Consider the following 21,140-nt stretch of genomic DNA (forward strand, 5'->3'; position numbering starts at 1 on the left):
ACGTTTAGAGTTGGAAATAACAACACCAAGAGCCGTAAGCTCTTAAAACAAGTCCATGTCTCGAGATGTGTTATTTTCAGGCCGAAGTTCTTCAATAACATTAACAACCTGTTTTTTGTTTTTGAATTTCTAAAGCAAAACATGTATAATTAATATTAAAAACATATATAATTTCCAAATCAAAACATGAAGCTCCGAAGAAAACCCCTCGACCCAAAAATTTCCATAGCCACTAACTTTAGCGTCATTCGCTAGTCAATTAGTTGTTCGATTTTGCTCCATAGACGAACGAGAGATACTTTAGCTTCCTTAAACGATAGCATATATACATCGATATCGTGCACCTCATTATGAATAAAGGGTTAAGTTTGTGCATCAAAATTCGGACCCCACTTGAATATGGAGCTTCTTGATCCGTAAACCAGAAAATTATTTGAAGGGGGCAGGCACTTACTTGTATTCTATGATGACAATAGATGGAGTCCGACAAACAAGAAGATTTTGAAGAGGGCACTTTTATTCTGGAGCCACCGTTCCATCACTATCACAAATATGAAGTCTTACATGATGAAGTCTTGTGAATTTATAAGAGTTAGATCTTATGAATTTATAAGAGCACTTTATTCTTTAGATGCTCTCCTATCGATCGTAAAGTCTTGTGAATTTATAAGAGTTAGATCTTGAAGGATGTCAATGATTCGTCAAGTCTATAGATGTCTATTGGCTTAAATGTCACAGGGAATACGAACACTTTATTCTTTAGATGCTCCTCTATCGATTGCAAAGTCTTGTGAATTTATAAGAGTTAGATCTTGAAGGATGTCAATGATTCGTCAAGTCTATATATATCCGTTGGCTTAAATGTCGCAGGGAATAGAGAAGATGAGTAACCTCCTAACATTGTCTTAGTTGACAGTCGAAACACAGAATTGTAGTCATTAAGAGATTTAAAAGAATGACATTCTTGAAAGTTGTACAACTTACGTATTACATTCTTTAAATTTCTAAGCTTGCACAAGGATTTAGGAAGTGCTTGGATTTCGGATTGGGAAAGGTTGAGGTATCTCAAGATAAGCAACTTGCCCACTGAATTAGGTAGCTATTGAACTTTGATAGCTCGTAAATATAATATACGTAGATGAATAAGATTGGTAAACATACCTTCCGGAATTTGTAGGATATGATATTTATGTTGGAGATCCATCTCTTGTTGTAATAGCAAACCTCTCAACTGATTTATCCCATCGAATAAGGTCATCGGAAATGTGATCGTATTGGAATCGACAAACATACGTAAATAAAGACATTATCGTGGTATTGTTGAATTTGATAAACCCCCCTCAAGTCGTAATAATGTTTTATGGTAGTAAATAAAAAATGCATACAATCGTAGACATGGAACTCTAGCTTTTCCGTTATGGTGCCTTCGACGTCTAAATATGGCAGAAAGCCTTCAGCAGCTAACACGTGCAAGAAGTCTTCGTAATTGGTCTTGTCATCTTGTACAATCAACTAGCGGTATAATACTAATCGTGTCATCGTAGGTGGCGTGTAATGAAGAAAAATTAAAGCTGTGTCCTGGTTGTGCATCACTTCCTCCCACCGACGCATAATTAGAGCATAAATTTGTTTCTGCCATCGATTCATTTTAGTCTATCTGAATACGGAGCCAAAAACCTTCGCCTTCCTGGGAGACCAATCATATAAATAATAGTTTCTCTTATAGGATTGAATTATGGCATTTGCTTGCTCGTGTTGATCAGGCCGGATGAGTGCTTGTCTCATGCACAATTTTACCCACTCATCCTCCGATAGGCTGGAGGACCCCAATATATCCAGAATAAAAAACAAGTCAGGAATGACCACCATGGTACTCCCCGATGGTCCTCCTCCCATATCATCCTGAAGAAGGAAGTATTTAATAGAAGATAAGATTTCCTCAACTATACGAGGAAATTCTTCTTCTTAATCTATATAAATAGGAGAGGGACATGTGTCCCACTTATCCTAGACCCTCTGCTCTCGTCTATAAGTAGACTGGATCTCTAGAGACTAAAGAGAGAACATCTCACAAAGGTTATAGTTGAGGGATTACAGTCTTTCCCCTAACTTTTCTCCTAAACCATTAATGGTTCTGTGAAAGAATAAGAAGAGAGAAGAAGGATCTAGTTTCTCTTGCAGATTGACAGCGATCTTTGATTAAGGACGGTGCCTTGCAGATGAAACAGTGATCTCTTTTCAAATGACATTAAAAAAGTACATATCATTAAACTTGATCCAAGTATTTGATTTAAATCCTGACATAAAAGATTATTTAATTCAGCATATTATAGTTTTTTATGCTTACATCCACTTGAGTGGCTTTGCTAGTTTCTATGTGAGTGCCCATTCATTTCTTCAAAACGATCACATATTATTGTTGCCCATTATATATAGTAGTGTTGGTTTTGTCATACTATCTTGCTATAGTAATTCAATATTTGCTTTATCCACTCTAATACCATTCTATTATGTCCTTAGCTAGAATTGCTTAAGGCGTATGGTATCCAAATGATATGAGTCCAAAAGGGTTAACCTAGACCTTAACCTCGTGTAATCTATAAAGAACCTGTATAACGAAAAAAATATTAAAAAGATGAATATAGGTGTAATTTACCATTGTTATATACAAAAAGGATAAGATAATCAACATTCAAAGTAACACAAAGCAATTGGCTTTTATTAGACATGAAAGGGTCTCAAAAATAGACTGAGAATGAACACAAAGGAGGTTCCGAAGGTAGATGTAGGCCTAATATTTACCTAGCATTTTTGTTGCATTACTCCATAGACACCTACTCAAAGCCCATTCTCCCTAGAGCCACCGTTCCATCACTATCACAATTATGAAGTTTTACATGATGAAGTCATTGTGAATTTATAAGAGTTAGATCTTGTGAATTTATAAGAGCACTTTATTCTTTAGATGCTCTCCTATGGATTGCAAAGTCTTGTGGATTTATAAGAGTTAGATCGTCAATGATTCATCAAGTCTATAGATGTTCATTGGCTTAAATGTCGCAGGGAATAGAGAAGATGGGTAACCTCCTAACATTGTCTTAGTTGACAGTCGAAACACTATCATAGAGTTGTAGTCATTAAGAGATTCAAAAGAACGACATCTACAAAACCTCCCGACTCCTTTAAAGTTGCACAACTTACTTATGCATTGCATTCGAAATGGTTAAATATGACATTTGAATTGTAAATATTTGAAGGTCTCCAACCCAACACAAAATTAAAAAAAATTAGAAATCATTCATATGCTGACAAGAGATTCCCAATATGAATAAAAGCGGTTTTTTGATGTCTCTATAATCTGAAAGTGATCAAACTCAACAGAAACTAATTGGTCTCGATATTATTGAGATAACTGTTGGCATAATCATGCGACAAGTTGCTACTTATTGATGAGGTGCATCTGTCATACATATAAGCACATTGCGGATAATTGTCAAATTAACATTGTTACTTGTTGACGAGTTCAAATTTGGATCGTCCATCTGTGGAAGAAGACCATTCGAGCCTATCTATCACCACAGCAACATATTCTTCAAGTTTGCGGCGAGGCAGAGGGATACAGGTCATGACCACCAATCATCCCTCCCTCGGGTACTGCTCAGAATTTTGTGATGGAGAAGCCCCACACACCAGGAAACTTGATGAAGTCTATTGCTAATTCATAGTTGGCAATTCGTATCAGCTTATGCCGGGCGATCATTAAGCTAATGTAAATGATCTGGAACTCACTCCCTCTGGTCAGCCAACATAGGTAAGGGTAGAAAGGAAGGATCTTTCTCTTGAGGGCCATAGCAGAGAGCAGAATCACGAGGCAGATGAGGATGGTGAGCCACATGTAGTGATCCGCAATCAGCACACACACACCACTGGCGAATGCTGCCTTGAACCCTATGAACGCGACCTGCACTAGTATTTCGGATAGAGTAAGACTGTAGACCTGGGTAACAGGAGTTCCTACCCGCACATAGATGACGAGGAATGGAACACAAATGGAGGATATCATGGCCAGGGCATCAGATATCAGAAACACCACAAAGGCAATCCCCCTTATACGCCTGTAGATGCTCTCATCATCGCTGCGATCCCTCTCAAAACTCCCTGATAAGGTGAATGCTGCAGTGAAGGTGACGGTGGTAATAAGCGCTGCCACGACGGGTAGACTATCGGCGATCTCTTTATAGTTCTTCTCTTCGACTTTGCTCTTTTGGTCTACCGTATGCACTGTATGCTTACTGTCGGCTATTTCTTTATGATTCTTCTTTTCAACCGTGCCCTTTTGGTCTACCGGATGGACCATGTCCTGAAGGAGCTGCGGGTCACTGAATCGCGCACCCTTATTCGTCAAATTAATCACTACCTTGAACTGCAAAAACAAGTAGAACCTGTTGGATCATTTAGACGGACACCAAGAACAGGGGTGAAGGGTTGAAAGTACGTACCATTTTGATTACCAGGCGGTTCCTTGTGTTGGATAGAGCGACATCAAGAGCGGTTTGACCGCGGTTGTTGGTTGCACTAAGCTTGACGCTTGGACTGGACGACAACATTTGTATGATGGGCATGTCTCGAGATATTATAGCTCGATGCAGGGGAGTGTTCCCATCCGAATCCGGCTCGTTCAAGAGATCAGTGAGACGAGGTGATGTAGCCACAAATCGGACCACTTGTTCTCTTCGTTTGCTGATGGCTACGTGGAAGAAGTTGCTGCCCTCCCCGTCCCTCACCTCCGTACAACCGGAGCATGTTTCGATGAGATGTTTGATCACGTTCACATGCCCGAAGCTTGCAGCGAGATGGATTGCAGAGGCGCCACCATTGTCTCGCAAATACGCGGTAGATGGATCATTTTGTAGCAGAAGTCTCACCGTTTCAAGGTCTCCGCGGGCGGCTGCAAAGTGGAGAGGTACGAGTCCGGCGGCATCGGCCTTTCGGGTTAAACTGCCCCTCGGCTGCAGCAACATCCTTGTGATTTCCACAGCTGATAAATCGGAAGCCGTCGGAAAAGGTTGTGGGATCCACCAATAAACTAAAAGCTTATATTAAACATGAGTATTTATAATCTTTTAGAAGATTCCATCTTATTTCTTTTCTGAATTACGTATGACTAAGACTCTTAAATCAAAATCTTATTAATTTAATATTTCAAGAAACCCATATAAAAAATATATTGTCAAACCTTTCGTTTGAAATAAACGAAATTAATTATACACTAAGGAAACTACTATTGGAACAATCTACTGTTCTAACTCATAAGAGAGAGTCAGCCTTAATTGAAACAGATGGATAGTTCAATGTCTATAAGATTTAACAGTACAATTTGACACAGAGGGTTCGTGTGATCGATCGACTTACGGTGGCTCCTGAGCACGGCTGAGTGCAAAGCCGTCCGCCCATTGGGTCCGTCGCATGACGCCTCCGTCGCCGCCAGCAAACGCCGCACGATCGACGCTGACCCGCTTTCCACCGCCATATAGAGGGGCGACACGCCGTTGACGTTGTTGGTCACCGCCGATACGCCCGGAGCTTTCGCCATCAGTTCCTCGACGAAGGAATCGTGGCCGTTCAGTGCCGCCTCGTGCAAGGCTGTGTTACCAACGTTGTTTCCCATGTAGGGCAGCCGACGTTCAGGATCGCCCCGACGGGGAGGGTGAGGGATGAAGACATCCACCATGGGCGTGTGGCCGGCTCTGGCAGCGCAGTGCAACGGAGGGTCTCCTTGTCCGTTTTGGATCATGAGGAGGAAGGGCTGCCGGATGAGGACTCCGGTGGCGAAGTTAGTGTGTCCTAGCTTGGCTGCAATGTGAAGCACGGTGTTCCTTTCGGCCGTGACTTGAAGGAGGGAGTCGTTCCCTCCGAGTACGCTCATGTCGCCCGTCCTCGCTGCCACCAACAATTCATGGCTCATCGGAGTAGCGAATAAGCCAGGGAGTGGTTCCATGGCCTCCTCCTCTCCTTGTCGAGATAGTCTTTAACTATTATAAAGTAACCCAAGACGATATGCCGTCGATAAGAATGCGTTTGTGTGTTATGGTTCTAACTCATTCGATGTTGATGTCAGTGTGTCTCTAAACAGTGCGATAATGAATTAAACTGAAACTTGGTAGTTGGTAATCTTTGACCCATTCTCCAAAACATGTCTGAACAGAGTCAATGTAAAACCAGCCGACTCCCAAGTCTTTCTTATTGTGGATGACAGTAGCCAACACATGATCAAGCCATGAGATGGTTTGGATGGGAAGTCCCCATCGATCGTCCATCATCTGCATAGAATAGAATAGAACAGCAGCACATACATCCCGTTCCAGTGGGAGTTTCTGATTTCTGATTTCTTATGACAGTGCCACAATACCTGCCTTCTCCTCTCACACAAACCACACTACTGTTTTGTGAAAGATGATACTTATAACCATGCTTTTCTATATACAGACAAGCAAATGTAGTCTCTTGATGTTACGTTAGCACACATTGCTAAGATTGCCCAAATCGAAGTACATCTTGATTGTCCCATCAATTCCTCCCTCTACTCTTCTAATCTGTGATGCGACCATATTAACTACGCTCTTTAGTTATTCTTCGTTTTTTAGTTCAATTAATTCTTCTCCTTCTACTCCTTTGAAATAATCCCTACGGCCGGTGGCCTAATAGATCTCGCTCGAGCCCCAATTTCATCTTTGTTCGCTTTCTTTTCGGCATTGGTAGATGAAACCAACATATTAGATGAGAAGAAAAAAAAAAAAAAGACTTGCATGATAAAAGAAGTCACGTCAATATAAATGAATGCATTTGACCAAATTTCAAAGTAAACCACATAAGTTAGCCACAGATACTAGCTAGCTAGGAGCCTCGCAATCAAGTTGACCAACTCAACTATCGTGAATCGGAACATCTAACTCGGATAACCAACTCAAATCATATCTCAATCTCATTCTAATATAATCAAAGTAAAAATTACTCAGTGGTAGAAGAACAATACTGTGCTGGTTGAAGTTGCAGCCATATATAAATAAAGAATCCACTGGCCGTCTTTGAGCTGTTCATCGAAAGGTTTTATGTTGTTAGAATGGCAGGACATACTCGACACATCAAATACAATTTGATGCGTCAACTGCTGCCGGAATCAGATGGTGCTTTCTGAATAGTTAAATGAAATATTAATAATTCTGTCTCAATCTGCTCTAATCGTAGTATAAAATATTCCAAGGTAAGAGAACGTGTTCTACTTCGCTGGTTAAAGTCGCAGCTTTGGACAACCTTTAATAAAGTCGACGAAGTTTCGGGAACAAAAATTCTTTTTTTCTCTCCACCTTTAGCCATTTTTCTAGTGCAAGCATATGAGACAATATGAGTCTTTTCAACTCCGGAAATATCCCATTATTACCATAAAATGCTTCGTCCACAACATTGATTAAATCCATACCACTTATCTCAACAATCTCAAGATCGAGTAGTCCTTCGAGTGATGGTAACTTTTTACATCTCTTAAGATTGATTAGTTTGTTCTCTTTCAACTTGTGGAGATAATTAAACCCCTCTTTTATCTATACAGGAATTCTTCACCAACATATAAAATGATCTCTAATTTTTTCGAGTTTGGATTGGGTTGGAGGCCTTTCAAGTAATTGTAGCGAAACCAATTCTGAAGTTATCATATTTTCCCTATTTACTCATTTCTAATGTAACTTCAAATACATGAGTTACGGAAGTATATCATACAACTTTAAATAAGTCAAAGTATCTTCTGAATTTGACACTTGTTCGAGGTTTTATAACTATAATTCATTTAGATTCATCAACGATTCCAAATTTGAGAAGGCATTTCCAAGATCATCAACTACGATATGTCAAGACAACTTTAGGAGGTTACTCATCTGACTTATTCCATATGATATTTGATTCAATGGACATCTATATACAATAAGATTTGTCAGCTTTTTCATATTATGCAAACCCTCAGGCAATTCGATAAGTCATTGATAACCTTTTAGGTCTAACTCTTGCAGATTTATAAGGTTGGTGACCGAAATAAGCAAGTTTTGTACAATAAGCAGTTTTAAAACATGTAAGTTCTCAAGATTATTTATTCGCTTCGGTAGTTTCTAAAGCTTTTCATAATAAGCTAGATTTAATACTCATAAATTTCTGAGCTTGCATAAGAATTTAGGAAGTGCTTGGATCTCGGACCGGGAAAGATTGAGGTATCTCAAGATAAGCAACTTGTCCACCGAATTAGGTAGCTGTTCGACTTTGATGACTCGTAAATATAATATACGTAGATGTATAAGATTGGTAAACATACCTTTCGGAATTTGTAGGATATGATATTTATATTAAAGATCCATCTCTTGTTGTAATAGCAAACCTCTCAACTGATTTATCCCGTCGAATAAGGTCATCGGAAATGTGATCGTATTGGAATCGATGAACATACGTAAATAAAGATATTGTCATGGTATTGTTGAATTTGATAAAACTCCCCTCAAAGTCATAGCAATGTTTTGTGGTAGTAAATAAAAAATACATATCATCATAGACGTGGAACTCCAGATTTGCCTTTAATGGTGCCTTCGACGTCTGAATACGGCAGAAAGCCTTCAACAGCTAAGACGTGCAAGAGGTCTTCATAATTGGTCTTGTCATCTTGTACAATCAACCAGCGGTACAAGACTAATCGTGTCATCGTATGTGGCATGAAATGAAGAAAAATTAAAGCCGTGTCCTGGTTGTGCATCACTTTCTCCCATTGACGCGTAAATTTGTTGTTGCCATCGATTCATTTCAGTATATCTGAATACGGAGCCAAAAATTTTCGCCTCCGTGAGAGACCAATCATATAAATAATAGTTTCTCTTACAGGATTGAAATATCGCGTTTGCTTGCTCGTGTTGATCATGCCGGATGAGTGCTTGTCTCATGCATAATTTTACTCACTCATCCTCCGATAGGCCGCTGAATTGCCACGTTCGGACGGAGGACCCCAATATATCCAGAATAAAAAACAAGTCAGGAATGACCACCATGGTACTCCCCGGTGCGCCGATGAGCAATAGAAAGTTCTCCAATTGGAGCCACTTATCCCTATCCTCCTCCCCTAGATCATCCAGAACGAGGAAGTATTTGCTTCCATAGATGGAAGATCAAGATCATCCAGAACGAGGAAGTATTTGCTTCCATAGATGGAAGATCATCCAGAACGAGGAAGTATTTGCTTCCATAGATTCCATCGTAGAATAGCCCGATGTCATCGCATGGCTCCCCGGTTATTGAACTCGTGAATTCTCTCATGATCCACATGGGATCCAGAGATTCAAAGTTTGGGACCGGATAAGATATATATATAATATAACTAATTAAATTCTGATAAAATATTTTGACCGGTAAGAAAAAAAAGTCCATAATATCTCACGGAGATTATAGTTGAGGGATTTCAGTCTTCCCCCCAACTCTTCTTCCTAAACGTGGTCTTGTGAAAGAATAGGAAGATATGAGAAGGATCTAGTTCCTCTTTCAGATTGCAGATCAAACAAAGATTTTTTTTTCAGATAACATCAAAAGGTATGCATTGTTAAACTAGATCTAAGTATTTGATTTTAACCTTGGTATAAAAAATCATTTTTGTGTTTAATTCAATATATTACAGTTTTCTATGTGTACATCCACTTGAGTCGCTTTACTAGTTTCCATGTGAGTGCCCATTCATTTCTTGAAAATGGTTATATATTATTGTTGCCCATTATATATAGTAGTGTTGGTTTTGTCATACTATCTTGTTATGACAATTCAATAATTGCTTTATCCACTCTAAAACCAATCTATTATGTCCTTAGCTATAATTGCTTAAGGCATGTGATATTCAAATGATATGAGTCCAAAAGGATTAACCTAGACCTTAACCTCGTGCCGTCTATAAAGAACCTGTATAACGAAAAAAATGTTAAAAAGGTGAATATAAGGGTAATTTACCATTGTTGCATACAAAAAGGGCAAGATAATCAACATTCAAAGTAACACAAAGCAATTGGTCTTTATTAGACTCGAAAGGATCTCAAAAATAGGTTGAACGAGTGTACACAAAGGAGGTTCCGAAGGTAGATGTAGGTCTAATATTTACCTAGCATTTTTGTCGAACAGAAAGTGGATATACTAAAGATGTTGCATCACCCCATAGACACCTACTCAAAGCCCCATCCTCCCCATGGCGGGGGGGAGGGGAGGAGGAGGGGTTCTAAAGTAATGAGACAACTGACATTTCATATCACTAAGCCATCAACCAAAAATCAACTCCTAGTGAGAACAGTATAGTTTTAGGTCATTTTCCCCTTTGGTGCCGCACAACCAAAAATATTTTTAAGTTTTACATGATAAAAACATAAAATAAAAACACTGATAATATACAAAAATGGGGTTGACTATAGTGTTTTCTGCCTCGTACAAGCTGCCCTAAAGAAAACATCGAAAATATGAAGAAAACAACATAAAACAAGAATTGAAAATCATCATGGACAAGTGATGAATACCTTGTTTGCATCATTCCATGACATGATCGGTTGACACATGATTGACACCTCAGCAACCACCCTTTATGTATCGATCATGATTATAATGGTCTAAAAAATCTATTATAAAGGAGTTTCTCAAGTATGTTCTATGAAACTTTTTCCAATATTATTTTAGTTATTGGTTGAATCCTTCAAGCCCAAAATAAACTTAAGCATCAAAAAAGTATTTATTGAGAATGCCTCTAATATAGTTCTATAAAGTTTGCCCCATCAGAGTCAGTAGGATTCAGCCTCTTCGAAATTGATAGGATTCAACCTCATCCAGATCAGATGGGTTTGGCACCTTCAAGGTTGAACAAGTATGATATCGACCGAGACAAATTATGACAAATGTACAACTAAATTCTATGCTAATAACATATAAGTGATGAAATAAATTAGATGCTTGATCCAAAATTTTAGCTGTAGACCCTCAATCTTTGGTTTATACACTTATCTTGAATATATTCGATACTTCCATAAACGTGGTTTTGTATAGACTAGCAGAAATTTTAGTTCGGTTCTAGAATTTGAAATCAATCAATTAATTTCATTAACGAATCTAAAACCTGTCTTTTTTTTTTTGAGATATTTGATGAGAAGATATTGTTAAGAAGAGATTTGTAGTTAAAGACCTTATGTGTTTGTTGTTGATAGAACGTGACATGCTTGTAATGAAAAGAAAATATTTAAATTTGACTAACATTTTGAGAAAGAGATTATGATGCAAGAATGAAGAAAAAAAAAGTTGAAAATATTACATTTTCCTTCCTTCAAATTTTTTTACTTATATTAAATTAGTGTGAGAAAATTAGGGTGCACCCTTTGAGAAATATGAAAATGCAATTAATTTAGTGATCAGCAACGGAAGAGTGGCATTCCTTATCAGGATCTCTTATCCACGTTTAGAGTTGGAAATAACAATACCAAGAGCCGTAAGCTCTTAAAACAAGCCCATGTCTCGAGATGTGTTATTTTCAGGCCAAAGTTCTTCGATAACATTAACAATCTGTTTTTTGTTTTTGACTTTCTAAAGCAAAACATGTATAATTAATATTAAAAACATATATAATTTCCAAATCAAAACATTAAGAAAACCCCTCGACCCAAAAATTTCCATAGCCACTAACTTTAGCGGCATTCGCTAGTCAATTAGTTGTTCGATTTTGCTCCATAGACGAACGAGAGATACTTTAGCTTCCTCAAACGATAGCATATATACATCGATATCGTGCATCTCATTATGAATAAAGGGTTAAGTTTGTGCATCAAAATTCGGACCCCACTTGAATATGGAGCTTCTTGATCCGTAAACCAGAAAATTATTTGAAGGGGGCAGGCACTTACTTGTATTCTATGATGACAATAGATGGAGTCCGACAAACAAAAAAATTTTGAATAGAGCATTTTTTTTTTTTTCTGGAGCCACCGTTCCATCACTATCACAAATATAAAGTCTTACATGATGAAGTCTTGTGAATTTATAAGAGTTAGATCTTGTGAATTTATAAGAGCACTTTATTCTTTAGATGCTCTCTTATCAGGATCTTGAAGGATGTCAATGATTCGTAAGAGTTAGATCTTGAAGGATGTCAATGATTCGTCGAGTCTATAGATGTCCATTGGCTTAAATGTCACAGGGAATACGAGCACTTTATTCTTTAGATGCTCCCCTATCGATTGCAAAGTCTTGTGAATTTTTAAGAGTTAGATCTTGAAGGATGCCAATGATTCGTCAAGTCTATAGATGTCCATTGGCTTAAATGTCGCAGGGAATAGAGAAGATGGGAAACACTATCACAGAGTTGTAGTCATTAAGAGATTCAAAAGAACGACATCTACAAAACCTCCCTACTCCTTTAAAGTTGTACAACTTACTTACGTATTACATTCGAAATGGTTAAATATGACATTTGAATTGTAAATATTTGAAGGTCTCCAACCCATCACAAAATTAAAAAAAATTAGAAATCATTTCATATGCTGACAAGAGATTCCCAATATGAATAAAAGCGGTTTTTTGATATCTCTATAATCTGAAAGTGATCAAACTCAACAGAAACTAATTGGTCTCGAGATTATTGAGATAAGTGTTGGCATAAGCATGAGACAAGTTGCTATTTGTTGATCAGGTGCATCTGCCATACATCTAACCACATCGCAGACAATGGTCAAATTAACATTGTTACTTGTTGACGAGCTCAAATTTGGATCGTCCATTTGTGGAAGAAGACCATTCGAGCCTATCGATCACCACAGCAACATACTCTTCGAGTTTGCAGCGAGGCAGAGGGATACAGGTCATGACCACCAATCATCCCTCGCTCGGGTACTGCTCAGGATTTTGTGATGGAGAAGCCCCACACACCAGGAAACTTGATTAAGTCCACTGCTAATTCATAGTTGGCAATTCGTATCAGCCTATACCGGGCGATCATTAATCTAGCGTAAATGATCTGGAACTCACTCCCTCTAGTCAACCAACATAGGTAAGGGTAGTAAGGAAGGATCCTTCTCTTGAGGGCCGTAGCAGAGAGCAGAATCACTAGGCAGATGAGGGGGGTGAGCCACATGTAGTCATCCGCAATCAGCACACACACACCACTGGCGAATGCTGCCTTGAACCCTATGAACGCGACCTGCAGTAGTATTTCGGATAGAGTAAGACTGTAGACCTGGGTAACAGGAGTTCCTACCCGCACATAGATGACGAGGAAGGGAACACAAATGGAGGATATCATGGCCAGGGCATCAGATATCAGAAACACCACAAAGGCAATCCCCCTTATAAGCCTGTAGATGCTCTCATCATCGCTGCGATCCCTCTCAAAACTCCCTGATAAGGTGAATGCTGCAGTGAAGGTGACGGTGGTAATAAGCGCTGCCACGACGGGTAGACTATCGGCGATCTCTTTATAGTTCTTCTCTTCGACTTTGCTCTTTTGGTCTACCGTACGCTTACTGTCGGCTATTTCTTTTTTATTCTTCTTTTCAACCGTGCCCTTTTGGTCTACCGGATGTACCATATCATCAAGGAGCTGCGGGTCACTGAATCGCGCACCCTTATTCGTCAAATCAATCACTACCTTGAACTGCAAAAACAAGTAGAACCTGTTGGATCATTTAGACGGACACCAAGAACAGGGGTGAAGGGTTGAAAGTACGTACCATTTTGATTTCCAGGCGGTTCCTTGCGATGGATAGAGCGACATCAAGAGCGGTTTGGCCGCGGTTGTTGGTTGCACTAAGCTTGACGCTTGGACTGGACGACAATATTTGTATGATGGGCATGCCTCGAGATATTATAGCTCGATGCAGAGGAGTGTTCCCATCCGAATCCGGCTCGTTCATTAGATCAGTGAGACGAGGTGATGTAGCCACAAATCGGACCACTTGTTCTCTTCGTTTGCTGATGGCTACGTGGAAGAAGTTGCCGCCCTCCCCGTCCCTCACCTCCGTACAACCGTGGCATGTTTCGATGAGATGTTTGATCACGTTCACATGCCCGAATCTTGCAGCGAGATGGATTGCAGAGGCGCCACCATTGTCTCGCAAATACGCGGTAGATGGATCATTTTGTAGCAGAAGTCTCACCATTTCGAGGTCTCCGCGGGCGGCTGCAAAGTGGAGAGGTACGAGTCCGGCGGCATCGGCCTTTCGGGTTAAACTGCCCCTCTGCTGCAGCAACATCCTTGTGATTTCCACAGCTGATAAATCGGAAGACGTTGGAAAAGGTTGCGGGATCAAACCAATAAACTAAAAGCTTATATTAAACATGAGTATTTATAATCTTTTAGAAGATTCCATCTTATTTCCTTTCTGAATTACGTATGACTAAGACTCTTAAATCAAAATCTTATTAATTTAATATTTCAAGAAACCCATATAAAAAATATATTGTCAAACCTTTCGTTCGAAATAAACGAAATTAATTATACACTAAGGAAACTACTATTGGAACAATCTACTGTTCTAATTCATAAGAGAGAGTCAGTCTTAATTGAAACAGATGGATAGTTCTATGTCTATAAGATTTAACAGGACAATTTGACACGGAGGGTTCGTGTGATCGATGACTTACGGGAGCTCCTGAGCACGGCTGAGTGCAAAGCTGTCCGCCCGTTAGGTCCGTCGCATGACGCCTCCGTCGCCGCCAGCAAACGCCGCACGATCGACGCTGACCCGCTTTCCACCGCCATATAGAGGGGCGACACGCCGTTGACGTTGTTGGTCGCCGCTGATTCGCCCGGAGCCCTCGCCATCAGTTCCTCGACGAAGGAATCGTGGCCGTTCCGTGCCGCCTCGTGCAAGGCTGTGTTACCAACGTTGTTTACCATGTAGGGCAGCCGACGTTCAGGATCGCCCCGACGGGGAGGGTGAGGGATGAAGACATCCACCATGGGCGTGTGGCCGGCTCTGGCAGCGCAGTGCAACGGAGTGTCTCCTTGTCGGTTTTGGATCGTGAGGAGGAAGGGCTGCCGGATGAGGGCTATGGAGGCGAAGTTAGTGTGCCCTAGCTTGGCCGCAATGTGAAGCACGGTGTTCCTTTCGGCCGTGACTTGAAGGAGGGAGTCGTTCCCTCCGAGTACGGTCATGTCGCCCGTCCTCGCTGCCACCAACAATTCATGGCTCATCGGAGTAGCGAATAAGCCAGGGAGTGGTTCCATGGCCTCCTCCTCTCCTTGTCGAGATACTCTTAACTATTATAAAGTAACCCAATACGATATGCCGTCGATAAGAATGCGTTTGTGTGTTATGGTTCTAACTCATTCGTTGGGGATGCCAGTGTGTCTCTAAACAGTGCGATAATGAATTAAACTGAAACTTGGTAGTTGGTAATCTTTGACCCATTCTCCAAAACATGTCTGAATAGAGTCAATGTAAAATCATGTCTGAACTTGTATTTTGACCAAATTTCAAAGTAAACCACATAAGTTAGCCACAGATACTAGTTAGCTAGGGGCCTCGCAATCAAGTTGACCAACTCAACTATCGTGAATCGGAACATCTAACTCGGATAACCAACTCAAATCCTATCTCATTCTAATCTAATCATAGTATAAATTACTCGGTGGTAGAAGAACAATACTGTGCTGGTTGAAGTTGCAGCCATATATGAATAAATAAAGAACCCACTGGCCGTCTTTGAGCTGTTCATCGAAAGGTTTTATGTTGTTAGAATGGCAGGAGGACATACTCGACACATCAAATACAATTTAATGCGTCAACTGCTGCCGGAATCAGATGGTGCTTTCTGAATAGTTAAATGAAATATTAATAATTCTGTCTCAATCTGCTCTATAATATTCCAAGGTAAGAGAACGTACTCTATCTATTACGCCGGTTAAAGTCGCAGCTTTGGACAACCTTTAATAACAACTTTTATTAGTCGTTTAAGCTTCTCAGGTATGGATGACAGAGCACTGCAGTCATATAAACATAAAGATTTCAGATGCTTGAATCCTTGTAGCCACTCCGGCAAACAGTCCAAATTGTCGCATCCGTTGATCGTCAAGCTTCTGAGTTTAACACATCGTTCCATGTCCTGTGGCAAACACCTCATCTCCTGGCATCCAACGATCTCCAAGTTCTTTATTGGGAGGTTCTGCCAACCCTCGAATTCAGATGTCAGCAGCATTTTATTGTTTAACCAAATACTCAACGTTGAGACCTCAAGATCCACCTCTAAAGCTTTGAATTTTGGACATTGGATCAGTGTCAATCGACGGAGTTTCGGGAACAAAAATTCTTTTTTTCTCTCCACCTTTAGCCATTTTTCTAGTGCAAGCATATGAGACAACAATGTGAGTCTTTTCAACTCCGGAAATGTTTCATTTTCACCATAAAATGCTTCATCCATAACATTGATTAAATCCATACCACTTAGCTCAACAAATCTCGAGATCGAGTAGCCCTCGGTCGGAATGGTGGTAGCTTTTTACATCTCTTAAGATTGATTAGTTTGATCTCTTTCAACTTGTGGAGATAGTTAAACCCCTCTTTTATCCATACAGGAAATTCTTTATTGGGAAGTTTAGATTGGGTTGGAGGCTTACTTGCACCGAAACCAATTATGAAGTTATCATATTTTCTCTATTTACCCATTTCCAATGCAACTTCAAATACATGAACTATGGAATTTGACACTTGTTCGAGGTTTTGTAGTCATAATTTTTTTAGATTCATCAACGATTCCAACTTTAAGAAGGCATTTCCAAGATCACCAACTACGATATGTCTAGACAACTTCAGGAGGTTACTCATTTGACTTATTCCATGTGGCATTTGATTCAATGGATATTTATATACATTAAGATTTGTCAGCTTTTTCATGTTATTCAAACCCTCAGGCAATTCGACAAGCCATTGATGACCTTTCAGGTCTAACTCTTGCAGATTTATAAGGTCGGTGACCGAAATAGATAGCCTATGAAGTTTTGTATAATAAGCAAGTTTTAAAACATGCAAGTTCTTGAGATTATGTATTCGCTTCGGTAGTTTCTGAAGCTTTTCACAATGAGCTAGATTTGATACTCGTAAATTTTTAAGCTTGCATAAGGATTTAGGAAGTGCTTGGATCTCGGACTGGGAAAGGTTGAGGTATCTCAAGATAAGCAATTTGCCCACTGAAGTAGGTAGCTGTTGGACTTTGATAGCTCGTAAATATAATATACGTAGATGAATAAGATTGGTAAACATACCTTCCGGAATTTGTAGGATATGATATTTATGTTGGAGATCCATCTCTTGTTGTAATAGCAAACCTCTCAACTGATTTATCCCACCGAACAAGGTCATCGGAAATGTGATCGTATAGGAATCAACGAACATACGTAAATAAAGATATTGTCGTGGTATTGTTGAATTTGATAAACCCCCCTCAAGTCGTAGCAATGTTTTGTGGTAGTAAATAAAAAATGCATATAATCGTAGATGTGGAACTCCAGCTTTTCCATTATGGTGCCTTCGACGTCTGAATGCGGCAGAAAGCCTTCGGCAGATAAGACGTGCAAGAAGTCTTCGTAATTGGTCTTGCCATCTTGTACGATCAACCAGCGGTACAATACCAATCGTGTCATAGTAGGTGGCATGTAATGAAGAAAAATTAAAGCCGTGTCCTGGTTGTGCATCACTTCCTCCCATTGACGCGTAAATTTGTTGTTGCCATCGATTCATTTCAGTATATCTGAATACGGAGCCAAAAATTTTCGCCTCCGTGAGAGACCAATCATATAAATAATAGTTTCTCTTACAGGATTGAAATATCGCGTTTGCTTGCTCGTGTTGATCATGCCGGATGAGTGCTTGTCTCATGCATAATTTTGCCCATTCGTCCTCCGATAGGCCGCTGAATTGCCACGTTCGGAGGGAGGACCCCAATATATCCAGAATAAAAAACAAGTCAGGAATGACCACCATGGTACTCCCCGGTGCGCCGACGAGCAATAGAAAGTTCTCCAATTGGAGCCACTTATCCCTATCCTCCTCCCCCTAGATCATCCAGAACGAGGAAGTTGACAATCGAAATAGTATCACAGAGTTGTAGTCATTAAGAGATTCAAAAGAACGACATCTACAAAACCTCCCGACTCCTTTAAAGTTGCACAACTTACTTATGCATTGCATTCGAAATGGTTAAATATGACATTTGAATTGTAAATATTTGAAGGTCTCCAACCCAACACAAAATTTAAAAAAATTAGAAATCATTCATATGCTGACAAGAGATTCCCAATATGAATAAAAGCGGTTTTTTGATGTCTCTATAATCTGAAAGTGATCAAACTCAACAGAAACTAATTGGTCTCGAGATTATTGAGATAAGTGTTGGCATAAGCATGCGACAAGTTGCTATTTGTTGATCAGGTGCATCTGTCATACATCTAACCACATCGCAGACAATGGTCAAATTAACATTGTTTCTTGTTGACGAGCTCAAATTTGGATCGTCCATTTGTGGAAGAAGACCATTCGAGCCTATCGATCACCACAGCAACATACTCTTCGAGTTTGCAGCGAGGCAGAGGGAGACAGGTCGTGACCACCAATCATCCCTCGCTCGGGTACTGCTCAGAATTTTGTGATGGAGAAGCCCCACACACCAGGAAACTTGATGAAGTCTATTGCTAATTCATAGTTGGCAATTCGTATCAGCCTATGCCGGGCGATCGTTAATCTAGCGTAAATGATCTGGAACTCACTCCCTCTAGTCAACCAACATAGGTAAGGGTAGAAAGGAATGATCCTTCTCTTGAGGATTGGAATAAAGAGCAGAATCACGAGCCAGATGAGGATGATGAGCCAGTGATCCGCAAGCAGCACACACACACCACTGGCGAATGCTACCGTGAACCCTATGAACGCAACCTGCAGTAATATTTCGGATAGAGTAAGACTGTTGACCTGGGTAACAGGAGTTCCTACTCGCACATAGATGACGAGGAAGGGAACACAAATGGCGGTTATCATGGCCAGGGCATCAAATATCAGAAACACCACGAAGGCAATCCCCCTTATACGCATGTAGATGCTGCCATAATCGCTGCGATCCCTCTTAAAACTACTTGACAAGGTGAATGCTGCAGTGAAGGTGGCGGTGGTAATAAGCGCTGCCACGACGGGTAGAGTATCGGCGATATCTTGATAGTTCTTCTCCTCAACTTTGCCCTTTTGGTCTACCGTATGCACTGCATGTTTACTGTCAGCGTTTTCTTTATGATTCTTCTTTTCAACCGTACCCTTTTGGTCTACCGGATGTACCATTTCCTCAAGGAGCTGTTGGTCGCTGAATCGCGCACCCTTATTCGTCAAATCAATCACTACCTTGAACTGCGAAATCAAGTAGAGCCTGTAAGATCATTTAGACGGACACCAAGAACAGGGGTGAAGGGGTTGAAAGGACGTACCATTTGGATTACCAGGCGTTTCCTTGTGTTGGATAGAGCGACATCGAGAGCGGTTTGACCGCTGTTGTTGGTTGCACTAAGCTTGACGCTTGGATTGGACGACAACATTTGTGTGATGGGCATGTCTCGAGACATAATAGCTCGATGCAAGGGAGTGTTCCCAGCCGAATCCGGCTCGTTCAACAGATCACTGGGACGAGGTAATTTAGCCACAAATCGGACCACTTGTTCTCTTCGTTTGCTGATGGCTACGTGGAAGAAGTTGTTGCCCTCACCGTCCATCACCTCCACACAACCGGGGCATGTTTCTATGAGATGTTTGATTACGTTGACATATCCGAAGCTTGCAGCAACGTGGATTGCAGTGGCGCCACCATTGTCTTGCAGATACGCAGTAGATGCATCATTTTCTAGCAGAAGTCTCACCATTTCAAGGTCTCCGCGGGCGGCTGCAAAGTGGAGAGGTACTCGTTCGGCGGCATCGGCTTTTCGGGTTAAACTGCCCCTCTGCTGCAGCAACATCCTTGTGATTTCTGAACCTGAGAAATTGGAAGATGTTGGAAAATTTCTCGAACTGGTTGTGGAGATCAAAAAATAAATTAAAATTTTTATATTAATCATGATAATTTATAATATTTTAGACCCCGAATTTATGAGCATCTTTTGATTTTATCTTATTTCTTCGCTAAATTATGTGTATTTAAAGCATGAGGACGTTGAGCCCAATTATAATATGAATTATGACTAAAACTACTAGACCAAAATCCTATTGATTTAATATTTCAATAGTAGTGTAGTGTCAGACTTTTCGTTTGAAATAAACGGAATTAATTATACACTAAATAAACTACTGTTGGAACAATCTACTGTTCTAATTCAGATAAAGTTGATCGAGCATCCAAAACACTGGCAATATAAGAGAGTGTTAATTGAAACAGATAGATAGTTCTATGTTTGTAAGATTTGACAATACAATTTGACAAACAGGGTTCGTGTGATCGATGGACTTACGGTAGCTCCTCAGCACGGCTAGATGCAAAGCTGTCTGCCCATTAGGTCCGTCGCATGACGCGTCCGCCGCCACCAGTAAAAGCCGGACGACCGACGTTGACCCGCTTTCCACCGCCATATAGAGGGGCGACACGCCATTGACGTTGGTCACCGCCGACACACGTGGAGACTTCTCCATCAGTGCACCGACGACCTGTTGATGGCCGTTCTGTACCGCCTCGTGCAAGGCGGTGTTACCAACGTTGTTTGCCATCTGGACTAGTGACCGCACTCTGTCGTCGCCCTGAGCTCTCCTTTCAGAGGAAGTAGAGATGAGGTCATTCACTAGCTGGTGATGGCCTGCCCTCGCGGCGATGTGCAATGGAGTGTCTCCTCGTGCGTTCTTCAACAGGAGGAGCGAGGGCTGTAGGTCGAGGGTTTTATTGCAGAAATCGGTGTGTCCGAGCTTGGCTGCGATGTGAAGCGTCGAGTTCCGTCCAGCCGTCACATGGACGTCAGGGATTGCTCGTTCCGAGTATGTTGGTATCGCCCAACCTTGCAGCCTCCAACAGTTCGCGGCTCATTGGAGTGAACAGTTCAGGAACTGATTCCATGACCGGCATGCCTTGAGATAATGACAAAACACATG

General features: G+C 40.6%; 3 protein-coding genes across 3 annotated transcripts; all 3 read right to left on the bottom strand.

Annotated features, from left to right (window-relative positions):
* Window positions 1-3,374: 3,374 nt before the first annotated feature.
* On the bottom strand, window positions 3,375-6,032 carry LOC135622130 (uncharacterized). Its single transcript, XM_065123775.1, has 3 exons — window positions 5,413-6,032; window positions 4,500-5,038; window positions 3,375-4,423 (listed from the first exon to the last, which is right to left on the bottom strand). The coding sequence occupies exons 1-3, from the start codon at window positions 5,996-5,998 to the stop codon at window positions 3,659-3,661; spliced, it is 1,890 nt and encodes a 629-aa protein (XP_064979847.1). The 5' UTR covers window positions 5,999-6,032; the 3' UTR covers window positions 3,375-3,658.
* Window positions 6,033-12,931: 6,899 nt separating this feature from the next.
* LOC135623967 (ankyrin repeat-containing protein At5g02620-like) lies at window positions 12,932-15,255 on the bottom strand. Its single transcript, XM_065127438.1, has 3 exons — window positions 14,677-15,255; window positions 13,764-14,302; window positions 12,932-13,687 (listed from the first exon to the last, which is right to left on the bottom strand). The coding sequence occupies exons 1-3, from the start codon at window positions 15,227-15,229 to the stop codon at window positions 12,932-12,934; spliced, it is 1,848 nt and encodes a 615-aa protein (XP_064983510.1). The 5' UTR covers window positions 15,230-15,255.
* A 3,410-nt stretch (window positions 15,256-18,665) lies between these two features.
* On the bottom strand, window positions 18,666-20,765 carry LOC135623968 (ankyrin repeat-containing protein At5g02620-like). The gene is made up of 3 exons (XM_065127439.1): window positions 20,513-20,765; window positions 19,514-20,040; window positions 18,666-19,424 (listed from the first exon to the last, which is right to left on the bottom strand). The coding sequence occupies exons 1-3, from the start codon at window positions 20,763-20,765 to the stop codon at window positions 18,666-18,668; spliced, it is 1,539 nt and encodes a 512-aa protein (XP_064983511.1).
* Window positions 20,766-21,140: the final 375 nt, after the last annotated feature.

The sequence above is a fragment of the Musa acuminata genome, chromosome BXJ2-9 (genome assembly GCF_036884655.1).
Source record: "Musa acuminata AAA Group cultivar baxijiao chromosome BXJ2-9, Cavendish_Baxijiao_AAA, whole genome shotgun sequence".
In the NCBI taxonomy this organism is placed as follows: Eukaryota; Viridiplantae; Streptophyta; class Magnoliopsida; order Zingiberales; family Musaceae; genus Musa; species Musa acuminata.

Bases quoted from the DNA above. Each gene is read 5' to 3' on its own strand.
- LOC135622130 (XM_065123775.1), bottom strand. From the start codon at position 5,998: ATGGAACCACTCCCTGGCTTATTCGCTACTCCGATGAGCCATGAATTG. The intron at 5,039-5,412 runs GTAAGTCGATCG...CCGATTTATCAG, and splicing joins AGCCGTGCTCAGGAGCCACC to CTGTGGAAATCACAAGGATG. The intron at 4,424-4,499 runs GTACGTACTTTC...TTGTTTTTGCAG, and splicing joins ACCGCCTGGTAATCAAAATG to TTCAAGGTAGTGATTAATTT.
- LOC135623967 (XM_065127438.1), bottom strand. From the start codon at position 15,229: ATGAGCCATGAATTGTTGGTGGCAGCGAGGACGGGCGACATGACCGTA. The intron at 14,303-14,676 runs GTAAGTCATCGA...CCGATTTATCAG, and splicing joins AGCCGTGCTCAGGAGCTCCC to CTGTGGAAATCACAAGGATG. The intron at 13,688-13,763 runs GTACGTACTTTC...TTGTTTTTGCAG, and splicing joins ACCGCCTGGAAATCAAAATG to TTCAAGGTAGTGATTGATTT.
- LOC135623968 (XM_065127439.1), bottom strand. From the start codon at position 20,765: ATGGCAAACAACGTTGGTAACACCGCCTTGCACGAGGCGGTACAGAAC. The intron at 20,041-20,512 runs GTAAGTCCATCG...CCAATTTCTCAG, and splicing joins AGCCGTGCTGAGGAGCTACC to GTTCAGAAATCACAAGGATG. The intron at 19,425-19,513 runs GTAATCCAAATG...TTGATTTCGCAG, and splicing joins CCAACACAAGGAAACGCCTG to TTCAAGGTAGTGATTGATTT.